This window comes from Equus przewalskii, chromosome 15, assembly GCF_037783145.1.
Source record: "Equus przewalskii isolate Varuska chromosome 15, EquPr2, whole genome shotgun sequence".
NCBI lineage: Eukaryota > Metazoa > Chordata > Mammalia > Perissodactyla > Equidae > Equus > Equus przewalskii.
The window spans coordinates 46841616-46856104 of record NC_091845.1 but is presented as its reverse complement, the minus strand read 5'-3'; the positions used below and the strand labels follow the sequence as shown (position 1 = coordinate 46856104).

General features: G+C 41.4%; 1 protein-coding gene across 9 annotated transcripts in view; it reads left to right on the top strand.

The window, feature by feature from the left end:
* MYRIP (myosin VIIA and Rab interacting protein) overlaps positions 1-11216 on the top strand; it is a 340832-nt gene extending 329616 nt beyond the window's left edge. For all 9 annotated transcript variants that reach the window (XM_070577185.1, XM_070577181.1, XM_070577182.1 and 6 more), the window contains 5 exons: positions 507-668; positions 4759-4863; positions 4974-5034; positions 6385-6503; positions 9063-11216. In XM_070577185.1, coding sequence (XP_070433286.1) covers positions 507-668; positions 4759-4863; positions 4974-5034; positions 6385-6503; positions 9063-9095 — 480 coding nt within the window. In that variant the 3' untranslated portion in view covers positions 9096-11216. The remainder of the gene's footprint in view (positions 1-506; positions 669-4758; positions 4864-4973; positions 5035-6384; positions 6504-9062) is intronic.
* Positions 11217-14489: the final 3273 nt, after the last annotated feature.

The window sequence follows — 14489 nt, the reverse complement described above, 5'->3', positions numbered from 1 at the left end:
AAGCAAGCTGAAGGTAATTAATCAGAGATAATTCACTCGAAATTTGTAACTGTTTTAAATTAATTTCATTTCTGTCGTGTTTCCTGAATTTTCCCAATTACTAAATGCCAACCAAAATTTTTATTGGACAAACCACATCATGAGTTTTTCTCTTTGTTTCTTCTATCTTGATATTATGGATGATATCGTCACTAGAAAAATCTGCAATGTATGTAGCTCATGTCATGTATTTTGCACTATTTTATCACATTTTCAAAATTTACAAATTGCTTTTTTTGCAGGAAAGTTATGGGGGAGGGAAGATGCAGTTGACAGTGAGGGGGTGGTAAGACCTCAGGCTACCATTTGAGTGAGAAGAATGTTTATAATGGGGGCATTCCCTGTCTTTTTCTCCCCAATGTTAAACCTACTTCTCTCTCACTCCACTGAATTAACAGGGTCCCCTAAAAGCGCCACACCTGTCTTGTGTTGAAGACCTGAGCTTAAAGGCTATGCCTCCTCCACAGGTGTACCTGGCAGCAGGCACCGTGTATGGACTCGAAGGCCAGCTGAATGAGCTGGAGGATGCTGCCCGCTGCATCCACAGTGGCACTGATGAAACCGAACTGGCAGATCTGGAGGACCAGGTGGCCACAGCTGCAGCCCAGGTTCACCATGCTGAGCTCCAGGTAAGAACTCTCCTCTCTGCCCAGATCAGGAACCACGAGGCAAGAGGAGAGAGCACCCCATCTTCCATAAGAATCATTTCAAAGCCTTTGTATCTATCAGTTCCAGCCATCTCCAGTGCACCTGCATGATTATGGTCCTTTCAGGATTTAATGCCACCAAATCCTCCTTTTTTAAAGTGCAGCCATCTTCTCCCTAAATTATATCCTTGATAATGTGTTAGACTTCTCTTTGAAACTTATGCCACTTTCCTCTTGCACAAATCTCTGACCCATGGGTAGGTCTCCTTGCTATACAGGTTCCTATTCCACCCAAAGACCACCCTTCGCTAACCTTAATCACACTGTTGATTACTTATTTAATGCCACAGTTCGCCGCTAGAGGCTAAAAGCTCCATGAGGACAGGACTGTAGCTGTCTAGCTTAACACAGTAACTCCAGTGCCTAGCACAATACCTGACACAGATTTGGCACTCAATAAACAGAGGATGAATAAATGAATGAAATTGGAAGTGTGGATTTCTCAGATCAATATTTTCCATGAGTTAGATACTGCTATTTCAGAACTGATCACTATATTATCCAGAACTTTGTGAAGACGCCTGTTCGCAGTTTTCATGGATATTCCCTTGGCCTCTCACTCTGGATCAGAAGTGACCATGGACTAAGCCACTGATTCTCTAGCTGGGGTCCATGGACATAAACATAGGGACCCGTGAGAAATGCTGGTCTCTGCAGCATACTCTCAGGATAGACTCCTGGTTGACTGATATTTCTGCAGATCCTGCATCTTAAAGCTTTATCCTTTGGGAGAATTGGGTCAATAGAAACCCCTTCTGGATAGAGAAGATGAGGATGGGTGGTAACTATTTTAAAAATGAAAACTTTTATTTTGAAGCATCAAAACTCGGAACCACCACTGACATCATTAAGTACTCTTGAGAATGCGAGGGTGCTGATTATCCCCTCTGTGGGTGATTTAAGGCTGCATGCTAAGAATGGGCTCACCGCAGGTGGCCCTGTTGACTATTTATTATCAGCAAGAATGGCTGAAGAGCAACTCTCCTTAAATAAAAATCATTTTCCATAAATGCCACCCAACATTTAATTAATTTATATTCAAAGTTATATAAAGTAGAACCAAATCATTTGTTTTCTGGGGGTACCTTTTGCAGCAAATGCTTCTTGAATGGTTTAACAGAAGTAATATCATTTATGGGTGTTTGGGAGAGTTTTATTGGGTAATTAGTTATTCCTCCTTCCAAATATTTTTTGGCTTAAATTATTGAAGCCATGTTTTATTGCAGAAAATCCTGGAGTCCAAAATGTCCATTATCCGTGTGTTTGAATGTGCCTATTAATTTATTATTCATTTTTAAATATTATAATAATGTTATCAATAACACCTAATATTCAGTGAGCCTTACTTTGTGGCAGAAATTGTGCTTAACGCTTGATGCCCCTGTTGTGTTTAATCCTTTCAGCAACCCTATGAGGTGGCTATTGGTATTGTTCTACTTTTATACCTGGGGAAACAGGCTCAGAAAGGTTAAACCACTCGCCCAAGGTCACCTAGAAAGAGATGAAGCCAGCATTTTAACCCAAGTTTTTCTGACCACACAGCCCACATTCTTCACCAGTCTGTGGTTTTCTGAGAAATGTGTTGGTTTTGCCATCAGGCATATATCCACTTACATAAGAATCCTTCATTTGAAAGGGAGGTTGTCAAGCCTGCCTTCAGCTTTATGGATCTTTTCAACATGGGAACCTTCATTAGCGTGGAGACTCTCCCCTCCCGCGAGCTGCTGCCAGAGAATGAAGTCTTAGACTCCCTGTTGTCTGTTCTCACCCAAAGCTGAGTCTCAGAGAAGATGTCACAGGGGGTGTCCTGCAGGATGGTAGAAGGGCCTCCACTGAAGAGGGTAGCTGTGTTAAATCATGTTTTTGAATTAAGTCAGTTTCTATGGACCCTATCAAGTTGGAGTTTACCTGGGGGACAGGATTGCCCAGTGCTGAAGGAGATTGCAGGATGGTCCTTGGACAGCATGCTAAGGATGCTGTCCACTGTGTCATGCAAGGTCATCCCTGTGGGCATTCCTGGGGAAAGTTTCTCTTAACTCATAGTATCAGGACAGGCTGTTCTTCTCAGTACTTAGTCTTTATCTTGTGGATGTAAGAGTCCTACACTGATCTCTTTGCTTTGGCTTCCAGGAGACTCAGAGCTGAATTCTTCATCCCCTTCTAGCAAGTGTAAGGGTCATTGAGTATGAAGCCTTAGTAATTAAGTAGAACATAATTAAATAGATAGATAACAAAATGGAGGCAAAATCAGCTCTCAGTAGTTTCCTTTCCTCTTTCTTTGTCCTTTTCCTTATAGACTAAAATTTGAAACATTAACCCCTTCTTATTCCAGAGCCTGGCAGCAAATCAGGAGGTCAACAGCTTATTCTCCCATTGACCTGTCTCTCAGGGCCCTCTGAGCGAGGCCCTCCATCAAAACTGCTTGCAGGAAAGAATATGAGCATCTAATCCACAAAGACTGATAAAAGTTTAGCCTTCAACCTTTCTCAAAGTCTTGTTCAATTTTTTGGTCTATAAACCCAAGGAATGCAGCTCTCAGTGTGAAATTTGAGGAGTCAGAACAAAAAGGCCTCTGGGGGCCAGGGAGGGACAAGGGCTGCACAGCGGCCCTTCTGGGAGCTGGATGCTGGGCAGGGTGACCTGCATCCTTTCACCAGCTGCCAGTCCTGGCCTTCACCTACCTCCCCCTCCTTTTCTGAGCAAGGCTGCCCCTCCCTGGGGATAGGGGAAACATCTCCCATATGTGCTGACCTTTCAGCCCTTCGCTCTACACTTCCTCTAGCACCTATCTCAATAAGCTTTGTCCAAAGAAGCCCTCAGTAAATGACAGCAGAATTAGAATTTGTCTTGAGTAGCAACAAAACAGTTAGGGCTAGCGGAGGCAATGGAGACCTTGGAGTGGAGCACACACACGTTGGCGGCTGGGCCTACTTTCAGGTTTCTTGTTTGATATCCCAGCAACATTCAGGCTCTCCCATCTCTGCAGGATGACTGTGATCCCCGCCTCCTCTCTCAACTCTGCTAGCCTTCTCCTGCCTCTTCTGGCGTCCCCCATGCCACCCCTTGGCAAGTTCTCTTAGAAGGTGACAGTGTGGCAAGAGCATGAGCATTGGCATTAATTCTGAGCTCTGCCCCAGACCAACTGTGGAATGTTGGGTATACTACTTATCCTTCTCAAGCAGTTTCCTCATCTGTAAAACCAGGAGAATGGTACCGATGTCATAGGATTATGAATGAGTTCATGAATGGGGCATGGATAAGTTCATGTATTTAAAGCTCTTAGCATGGTGATGGCATATACTAATGCCCTTTTCTAAGAGCAGAGACTGTGTCTTCTTCATCCCTGGGGACATGGATGGACCGGGGTTCTGTCTGAGCATTGAGTGGGCTCTTGCTCTCTATATCTGCCTTAAGGCTCTGTTGGAGGGAAATCTGAACTCTCTCTGACCTTCCAATGTTGTAGTTGAAGAAACTGATACCTAGAGAGAGGAGGAAGTTTCTCAAGGCCATTTGGCCTCTTAATGGAAGAAACGGATTTAAACCAGGAGCTGCTGGGCCTTCCTCCTAAGATCCAGTGCTGTGCTTTTGGTTCACAGAGTCAAGGAAGGAGGAAGTAGGACCTATAAGTCATGCTTACCTTTCAACACTCACATCACATGTTCCCTCCTAGGGAAGCCTTCTCTGACCACCTGCCCCCACGCCCTCTGCTGAGCCAGGTGGCCCTAGGCCAGGGTTCCCATCATGTCCTGGGCTTCCATTTATCCCTAGGGGTACTGTGACAGAGGTGTTGATATACTCTAGAGCTACCAGAGTTTAAATTTACAAAGAAAGGCCTGTGTTTTATTTTCTCACTATAGCACTAAATAGAGAAGAGCTCGGTAGAAGTTGAATGAATGAATGAATGGGCATACATCAGAGCAGATTTATTCTTTACAGATTCATAACACTTTTAGCAAAGATTCTCCCCTCCTGTGCTTTCTCCCTACTGATTCTGTCTTTCTGTTGCATTAAGATTTCTGATATTGAGAGCCGGATTTCAGCCCTGACCATTGCAGGATTAAACATAGCACCGTGTGTGCGCCTCACCAGAAAACGAGATCAGAAGCAAAGGAACCAGGTGCGTTTGTCCCTCACTCCCTGTGGGAATACTGCACGACCTGGAAAATTTAGAAGATAAAATGTCTTTGGCTTTGCAAAGCCGTATTGATTGCTGCATTCTGTTTGTAGGTACAAACCATAGACACATCAAGGCAGCAGAGGAGGAAACTGCCTGCTCCACCAGTGAAAGGTATGCTAAAATTAAAACCACAAAGCTGCCAAAGAACTCAGCCAGACTCATTTACTTTGAGTGACTCAGAGATTTGAGTTTAAGGACCAGATTTAATGGGGAGTTCTCACCCGGAATTGGTCTTGTGTCAAGTCTGTCTTGACTGGGATCCCCCCAGGAAGTAAACCCTGGGACAAGGATGTGATTCCAAGAAATGCTGGCAGGGAAAGAGAGAAATGATTCAGGGAAGGAAATCAAGTCAATACAGTGAAATTTAATTAGTAGTTTACTTCTTTGGGCAAAGGAGGCTAAATCCTGCTGGGGACTTCTAGGAGACAGTATTAACACCACCTCAGTGTTTTCTGCTCAAAGAGTAGGAACATGAGGTATTTCCACTCTCATCTATCATTGCCTGAAGGTTATTCCTGGGGAGGATCAAATCCCTGGTACTTGTGACTTGCCACATGCATGGGCCAAGAGAGAGTGGTGGTGCTTACAGTAGGATGCTGACAGAATCTGCTGGAACAGTGACTGTCAGGGAGATGTGGGCACAGCACCAAAAGCATATAACACAGGGCCCAACCTAGAAGATATTCCAGCAACACCCTTATCTGCTGGACATTTTCAACCATTTCCCTGGATTTAGGAACCACATAATGATGATGCCAAACTAGAAATTTAGGTCTACAAATTAGAAGAGTAGAAAGTCAGAAGATGTATGTTTGAATCTTGGTTCCATCATTCATTGTTCAACAACCATTTAATGAATGCCTGCTTTATATTCCACAAAACTTTATACAATTAAAATTTATTACAGAGCCACGATCCTTTATTTGAAACCCTTGAGTCAATATGTGTTTCAGAATTTCTTGGACATTAGAAAGGCAATATGGTACATGTACTGTATATTTCATAACAGCCCCTGCCCTTGCTATCTGGGGCAGCATCTGATAAGCACATTTGTATCTTCGCAGCAGAGCATGAGAATATTCATACTCAGTGAGATGGACAAGGACTTTAAATGGCTGCATTTTAGTTCAAGTCAGGTGTTGCCATCAGACAGCTTTGGCTTTAAAGTTATAAAGCTTTATAGTTTTCAGAAACTTTTATATTTCAGAATTGCTAATAAGAATTTATGGACTGCATTGGATTATCTCCAAGCTACCTTTTCCCAGAAAGCCACTAATGATGCCTTGATATATTTGGTCCATCATAAAAATAACCACAAAATAAGAAGATGCCACAGTCAGACCTTTGGACCAAAATGAGATGCCAAGTCTAGAACAAAAATCTGCGTAATCCGATACCTCATCTTTCTTAACAATTGCTCCATCTTCTGGGTAACACTTATTCCCATCTGTTTCCTTTTAGCTGAAAAAATTGAGGCACCTTCAGTGACCACAATTAAAACATTTAACCGTAACTTCATTCTCCAAGGCTCCTCAACAAACAGGACTAAAGAAAGGAAAAACACCACCAAGGATTTGATGGTAAACGTCATCTCTGTCTTAATGCCCATCACTTTCACTCCATTCTGGTAATGTGGGTACATGTACATAGCCCTCCATTCTGTAGCTCTTCTTTCTGTAGCTCCCCCATCAGAGCCCCAAGAAGCATCCTTCCTGCTTGATCTCATGGTCTTTTGGTTGGGCAGTGGGGGGGTCTTTGTATTGCTAACCTCTTTGATATGCAGATACATCCTCTCAACTATATCTCCAGCTCCTTATAGGAACCAGGTTTGATATAAGAGAAATAAAAATACATACACAGAAATGTAAGTTCTGGTTGAGGTGTAAGCGTTTTTATTTTGTTTTTGATCCATATTCCCTCTTTCTTAAATTTCTTGTTACCCATTAGTTACCTCTGTTCCCGAGAAAAGTCAGCAGCTGCCCATAAATGCAGTAAAGGAAGAGACCGTAGATAATTTGCACAAACCTGGAGGTCATATAGAGAGAGCTAATGGATGATTTGCCTAAACACCAACATATGCTTCAGAATTTTGGCAAATGCTTGATGCTGCTTATATAGGAGATGATGATCCAGCTAAACTGCCTCAGTGATACCATTATGCTAAGGGCAGACTATGTCTGGAGTGACAAGATTGAAACAAAGGGCAAATGTATCCTGTTGCCTGTTATGCATCACCCATTGCTCCTTTCTCATTCCTCCCCCTCATTGTCCCTGTGTCATGAGCACAGAAGCACCAGATAATGGCATAATGGTGGGCACGTGCTTTTGAATTACAGATTACTGCATCTCTTAGGCACCATACGGCAATAATGCTGCCCACTGCCTTTCCTTCCTTGGTCAGCCATTACCTCTGACCTTTCCAAGTCCAGTTACCTTGCTTCTGGCCATTACTTCAAAGAGCTAAAAAGACGCCGTATGACGCTAAAAGGGCAGACCACTAAGGCCAGGGAAGGAATCTGTTATAAATAAGATAGTTAAAAGTAAATTATGTTTCATAGAGATAGAACATAGATCAGTAATTGCCAGGGGCTGTGGGGCGGAGGAATGGGAAGAAACTGCTTAATGGGTAAGAGGTTTTACTTTAGAGCGATGGAATGTTTTGAAACTAGATAGAGGTGGTGGTTGCACAACAATGTGCTAAATGCCGCTAATTGTCCACTTTAAAATGGTTAATTTTATGTTATGTGGATTTCACCTCAATAAATAATTCTTTAAAATAAATTATCTATAAATAACAGAGAGGTTAAAAATGAAAAAATGGACAATATTTACTAAACAAATGCAAACAAAGAAGAAAGGGCAGAAAATTACTTTTTTTATAAAAAGGAGAATTCAAGACAAGAAGCATTCAGAGAAAACAAGGAAGGAGGACCTTTTAATTTTGATAAAATAAAGTAGGTAAGTCATGAGCCTTTCCTGATTTGGCAACAATAGAGCAACACAATTTATTGGGCCATGGTTGGTGAATTTAAAATTTGTCTATCAGCTCTTGGAAGCCCAAGTATACCAGAAATAAATAGAAATTAGAGAATTTCAATAGTGTAATTATTAAGATTTAATTAAGATATTTATCTAACTTTCTTCTTTATAGAGGATTCATTTTCTTTCCAAACATCAAGGGACCATTTATAAACTTCATTTTATAGCAGCTGCAAAGAAAACCTCAATAAATTCCCAAAAGTAGAAAGTATAAAACTACCCTCTGTGACCCCAATGCCAAAAATAATCCAGAACAGTGCTCTTCAATAGAACTTCCTGAAATGATGGAAATGTTCTACGTCTGCACTGCCCACTATGGTAGCCACTGGCCACATGTGGCTCTTGAGCACTTGAAATGTGGCTACTGCCTTGGAGGAACTGATTTTTAAATTTTATTTAATTTTAATTAATCTAAATGTATATGGCCACATGTGGCTAGAGACCACATAAGGGCAAATCTAGAAAATTAGAAACCCACTTGAAAGTTAAAAGCATTTGCACCCACATACACACAACTATACATGGACACATACTCACATACATACTCTCACACACACATTTACAACTTACTGTTGAATTAAAGAAGAGCAAATCCACAGAGCATTTGGAAAATGAACAGGTTACATATATGAAAACAAATGAGACATGTATGAAACTATGCTGAGTCAAATTCATAATATTAAATATTTTCTTCTTAATTAAAGGAGGAAACAAAATAGATGAACTAGGCATTGAATTCCAGACATCAAAGATAAATGCGGAAACCAATTCATTAAAACCAGAAAACTATAGAAATGATCATAAATCCAAGAACTTGTTCTTTGGAAAAATAGAAAATAGAGAATTTTTGTAAGCCAAATAAAGAAAAAATAAATTAAATAAAACTAGATTAAAATAGAGATTAAAATTTTTTATTTAAATACAATGTGATGTAAATCTACGCTAATAAGTTTTAAAGTCGTAATTCTGGTGAAATACTTAACTAGTCAATGAGCACAAATACCTTTTATGCTATAAAAAAGCAGTGAACATTGTTTTTAATCACCTCTCCTCACTTTTGCCAAGTGGTTGACGACAGTGTGCTCATTGTCTCGCCTCAGGAGCCCAGCCTGGAGTCTGCTGTGATGTATTAGCGCCATGGAACTCCACTGCCAGTGACCCACTGCCTCCGGCCGTACACGACAGTGCCTTGACCCAACAGCCATGGAATACTGTATGGATTTCCACCTAAGGAGAGGGCCTGGGGAGACCACAGTGCACCGTTGCACAGGGCTGTCCTGATACCTCACCCAGAAAGCAGTCCCAGATTTCAGCACCGTGGTCTTGCCCACTCTGCCTTAGGCTCCCGGGGGAATCCAAGACAGAAAACCAAGACGCTGGCTTCCAACAGTAGAGCTCCATGTTCAAAAGATGCATCTTTTCCCTGTTTGCTACTGTGTGTTGTCTTTAAGATCCCTTTTTTTTTTATCCCTTTGATTCAACTAGAATTACATGTCAACTATTTGTCCAAAGGAATATTGTTGGGATGGGGGGATGGTGGAGGGAAGGGAGATGGATATTATCATTTAATTCATCATCAGTTCTTATCAATTTCCCACGAGAATCTTTGTCTCACAAATGCTAAGGAAAAAAGTGGAAATGCCCCTGTGATGAGCACTTGGGACTGTCAAATTTGGGGAGCACTCAACCATCAAGGATGCAGGCCTCCCCTCAGCCACCTCTTTCCTGCTAAGCTCCTAGCTCACTGCACTACCAGTCATTCCCATTGCCTTGCAATCACAAGCCAAGAATGGAAAGCTCTGACTCACCCACGCTATGCCCAGGTCTGCCTGAAACAATGTCTCGCTGGGAATTTAGGGTTCTTCCTTGGACTTACTGAGAATTTCCCTACTCTGAAAGGCAGAAGGGTGTGAGAAAGCCCACCATTGGCTTAAGTTTAGGGCGCTATCCAGAATCAACACGATGCGGTTTAGCAATGACTGCATCTAAATGAGGTTTAGGTGACTAACCGGATTACTGCAGAATACAGCCGCATGAGAACATGTTGCCCTCCAAAATTTACTCCCAATAAATGTTCAGCAAAAGTAGTACCATGACCTTAAAGATAAAAATAGTTAAGGAATAGCCTTAGAAAACTTACAGGTATGAAAAAAGCAAGGAGAAACTGTGAATTCAATGGACACAAGAGTCAAAACTAACTCTACGTTCACAGTCTCAAATGCAGGTCTATTTAGAGTGTGTTTATAAAAACAAGTGGAACTGGAATTTCACTCAGTTAATTGAGCATAGTAACCCTTTATTTTTATTCGCTCCTCATACTTTCTGAATCTGAGGAAGAAGGCAAAGATGGGAGGCAAGGGAATAGTATTATGTTTAGTAAGTGACTTCTCTGAAGGAGGGAATATTCTTCTCTTTTTAATCCTTATAGCAACCCTATTCAGCAGGCATCCCCGTTTTTCAGATTTGGAGACTGAGGGTCAGAGAGATTAATTTGCCAAAGTCACAGCTTTAAGCTAAGTATAATTGGAATGCCTCACTCTGTTGTTTTCCACTTCTCCATTCTTTTGCTGCTATGCACATTTCCAGACCTGATTTGTTGCTGAAATGTGCGTGATGATCCATTCCTGATGGGGGTCCACCTACCTTCCAATAATACTCCTTGCTGATGCTGTGTATGTGTTATCCAACAGAAATGACTCCTTTGAAATAAAGTAAATCTTTGGCTCTTTGTTCTGTTGGTGTGATTCAAAGCAAACAAATACAAATTTTAAAAACACAACAAAAAAGCGATCTGAGTTCCAAATAGAATGTTTTTTTAAAGAGGCATGAAAAGCAACTATTGTTGTGTTACAGTGTTAAAATATTCAGTTTTCTTTGACAAAAATGTGTACTGTGTAAGCCTTGCAAAAAAACAAAAAAAGAAGAAGCCTGCTCTATGGCATTTGAATTTTTATAAAGGTTTCCTTGTGCCAAATAAGTGCAAAGATTTAATTTACTATTAAAAATCATTAGCATATGTTATAGTTCCAGAAGAATTATTTTGTCATTAAGTGATTTTGATCTTCGGTGTCAATATTTATATTTAGATTGATTTTTATAAATGAAAATATTTTAACGGTTTAAGAAAATGCGGACAATAGGACCATATCTTTGATGACTTCTGAAAGTTATGCTTGCCTTCATGTTATATGCACATTGCCAAGAATTACTGTTCAGAGAAATGATAAAGAAGTAAAGGTCATTTATGAAAATAATGTTTGTGGATGTGCGGATTTTCTTTGGTTAGGGAAAACTGGGAGTGAAGAGGGGATAGGGAAATAAGTCAATGACTGGTCATTGGAGGGGCCAAGATTCAAAGCCACTTTTGCCCCATGCCCCATGGTCCTTGCAGTTACACCACTCGTCTCTCCATTGCTCGTTCTCCTGAGAACAGAACTTCCTAGCGACCACCTCTACTTAGTGGTCACTCAGGTAAGACCAGCAGTTCTCAAAGCAGGGGGCAGGAGCAGGCAGTGTGATTTTTGTCCCTCAGAGGACATTTTGATTGTCACAACTTGGGGGTAGGGGGCAGGATGTGTGCTACTGGCATAGAGTGGATAGCAGCCAGGGATGCTGATAAATATACTACAATGCACAGGACAACCCCCACAACAAAGAATTATACAATTCAAAATGTCAGTAGTGCCAAGGTTGAGAACTCTGGGTTAGATCCTGGCGGTAAGCCTGAACTTCTGTGGAGAAGCCACTGCCAATCTCTGTGGGGACTGTGTAGCTGAGTATGCAGCAGGACAGTGGCTCTCCTGAGTCTTTTACAGGCTCAGTGGCAGTTGTTGCTCCTCCGAGTCTGGCCTGCCCAGAATACCGAAGCCAGACACTGGCCCCTGCCATCCCCAAATAAGAATAGGAACCCTCCACTAACCTGAAATGAATGAGCAAATGGAAAGACTAATAGAAGCCAAGAGCTTTCTCTGCCTGATGGCCTAGCACAGTAGTACTCAAACTTGAGTGGGCATCAGAATCGCCTGATAAAACACGAATCGTGGGGCTTGTGAGAACACAGATTCATGGGATGAATCCCATCATCCCCAGTCCTCAGTCTACCTTTCTCTACACTACCACTAATGTGTCTTGCACAATAATGTTTGCTAAACATTAGTAACAAACAAGCTAACATTTAGGTTGACAGGGCATTTCAGATGGGAGTGGAGGAGAGAACTAGTAGGTTCATCTGAAATCCTCTCCAGGCAGCGTTTCCTGGCCAGAATTCCTGCTTTCTCCATCCTTCCACCCCACACCCCCATCCCCCTAGGATAGCAAAACATGTAAGACAGTAAAGAGGGTCCAGTCACACTCATGTTACGTGACCATTCAGCCTCTCTAACCCAGAAGCCAAAAAGCATGTGTTGAGCAACCAACTTGCATCAATAATCCGAGTATTCAAGAGAATCGCTTTGAGTCAACACGTTGAGTATCAAGAATGATGGGCAGCTATGCTCAGAAAATTTACAGCTCTTCTTGCTTCAGGGGTAAATAGGAACAGTGTAAAGATAATATTTTCCCTTAAGAAATAAGTGCTTGATTTGCCACAACCAAAAAAATAAAAGTGACCCAATATTCAAAGCATTTGAAGGCTACCAGTTAGAACTATGATCTACTCTTAGACTTCCCCTTTACCAGCTCTGTGGCCTGTCACCTCATCTGTAAAACAGGGTTACAAATATCTTCTTTATGGTGTTCTTAAAAGGTTAAATGAAATAACGTGAGAAAACTCTCAGTAGAGTGCTTGGTAACTATAGGTACTCAATTCTTATTTCCTCCTTTTTCTCTTAGAACAGGAAAATCATTCAAATATCAGCACCATGGCTTGTGTTGCAAAATGCTGTGCCTCTATTTTTCTACTAATAGTAGGAAAGATTGTTGTTTTGCAAATATTCACTCCCTTTGCCCTCTACTCTGGGAGGAGTACACTACCCTGACCCCTTGAAGTTGAGCTTGGCCATGCAAGTGGCCGCGTGATTGGTAGAGCATACTTCTCGGTCTTAGTCTGTTCTGGCTGTTATAAGAAAATGTCAGAGACTGGTAGTTTATAAACAACAGAAATTATTTCTCACAGTTCTGGAGGCTGGAAATCCAAGATCAGAGTACAAACGTGGTTGGGTTCTGGTGAAAGCTGTTGCAGACTGCCAACTTCTTGCTGTGTCCTCATAGTGGAAAGGGGCTAGGGATCTCTCTGGAGCCTCTTTTAAAAAGGCACTGATACCAATCAGGATGGAGGAGCCCTCATGAGCTAATCACTTCCCAAAGACCTCTCCTTCTAATACTATCATCTTAGGGGTTCAACATATGTTTGAACATAAATTTCAACATATGAATTTGGAGAGGACACACACAATCAGACCACAGCATTCTCCAACTGTCGGTTTGGGCTTGGCCATGTGACTTGCTTTGGCTAATGAGATGTTAGCAGAATAGTTACATAAGGGAATTGAAATATGTTTATGAAGTTGAGTTGGTCCACTTGCATTTTGCCATTCACTATGAGAACACGCCACAGGCAGCCCACTGGCCCAATGAACAGACCCAGACACAACCCGTAGCTTGCAGCCAAGCTCAGCTGAACCCAGCCAAGATCACAGAGCCACCCCAGCCAACATGCAAATCACTGTTCTTTAAACCATTGAGCAAGAATAAATCATTGCTCTTTAAACCATTGAGTTTTGGGGTTTATTATGCAGCAATAGCTAACTGATACACTACCTGAAAAAATAGCTTTATCGCCTTAGATTAATCCTTGTTTTAGGGATAAAATAAAGATGAGTGAAAATCAAAGTCTCATGCCAACATAAAGGAGGTATAAGCAAACTATTGAGCTACTTGTTTTGATATTTCACAACTTATATATGAATTTTCAGCTACGTTTTTGGGAGGGTCTCTCTCTCTCTCTCTCTCTTAATGTGTGTGTATTGATCGTTCACAAAGGGTCCTCTATTCATTGAAATTTTTGATAAAACATTAAAGCACAGGAGACATTTGGCGTGTTCCTTTAAAAATAACTTCTCACATGACAGCCGCTCTATTTTCTCCCAGGGGAAGCATTTCCCCTACAAAATTTGCATTTTACAGAACAGTTGGTTGTGTGAGCCTTCTGTTTCTGCAATTGAGTTAGAATTATGATAAAGTGCAGGTAAATGAAGTTGCATCTTAAAGAGCTTTCAAGGAGCTGGAAAAATTTAATATCCACTTCAAACATTGGAAGCCTCAAATAAGTTATTCAGAAGGACCCAGTTTGGTAGAATCAAGTCCTAAAATATAGGAAAATATGTTTGGTGTCAAAGTGATCATATTTGATAAAGATGAAAGCTTTAAGGCAGTGCTTCTCAAGCTTTAATGTGCAAACAAATTCTGATTCAGCGGGTCTGAGGTGAGGCCCATGATGCTGCATTTCTAACAAGCTCCCAGGTGATGCCAATGCTGCTGGCCACACATTGTGCAGCAAGGTTTAATAGAGTCCCTCAGAGGTTCCCCTG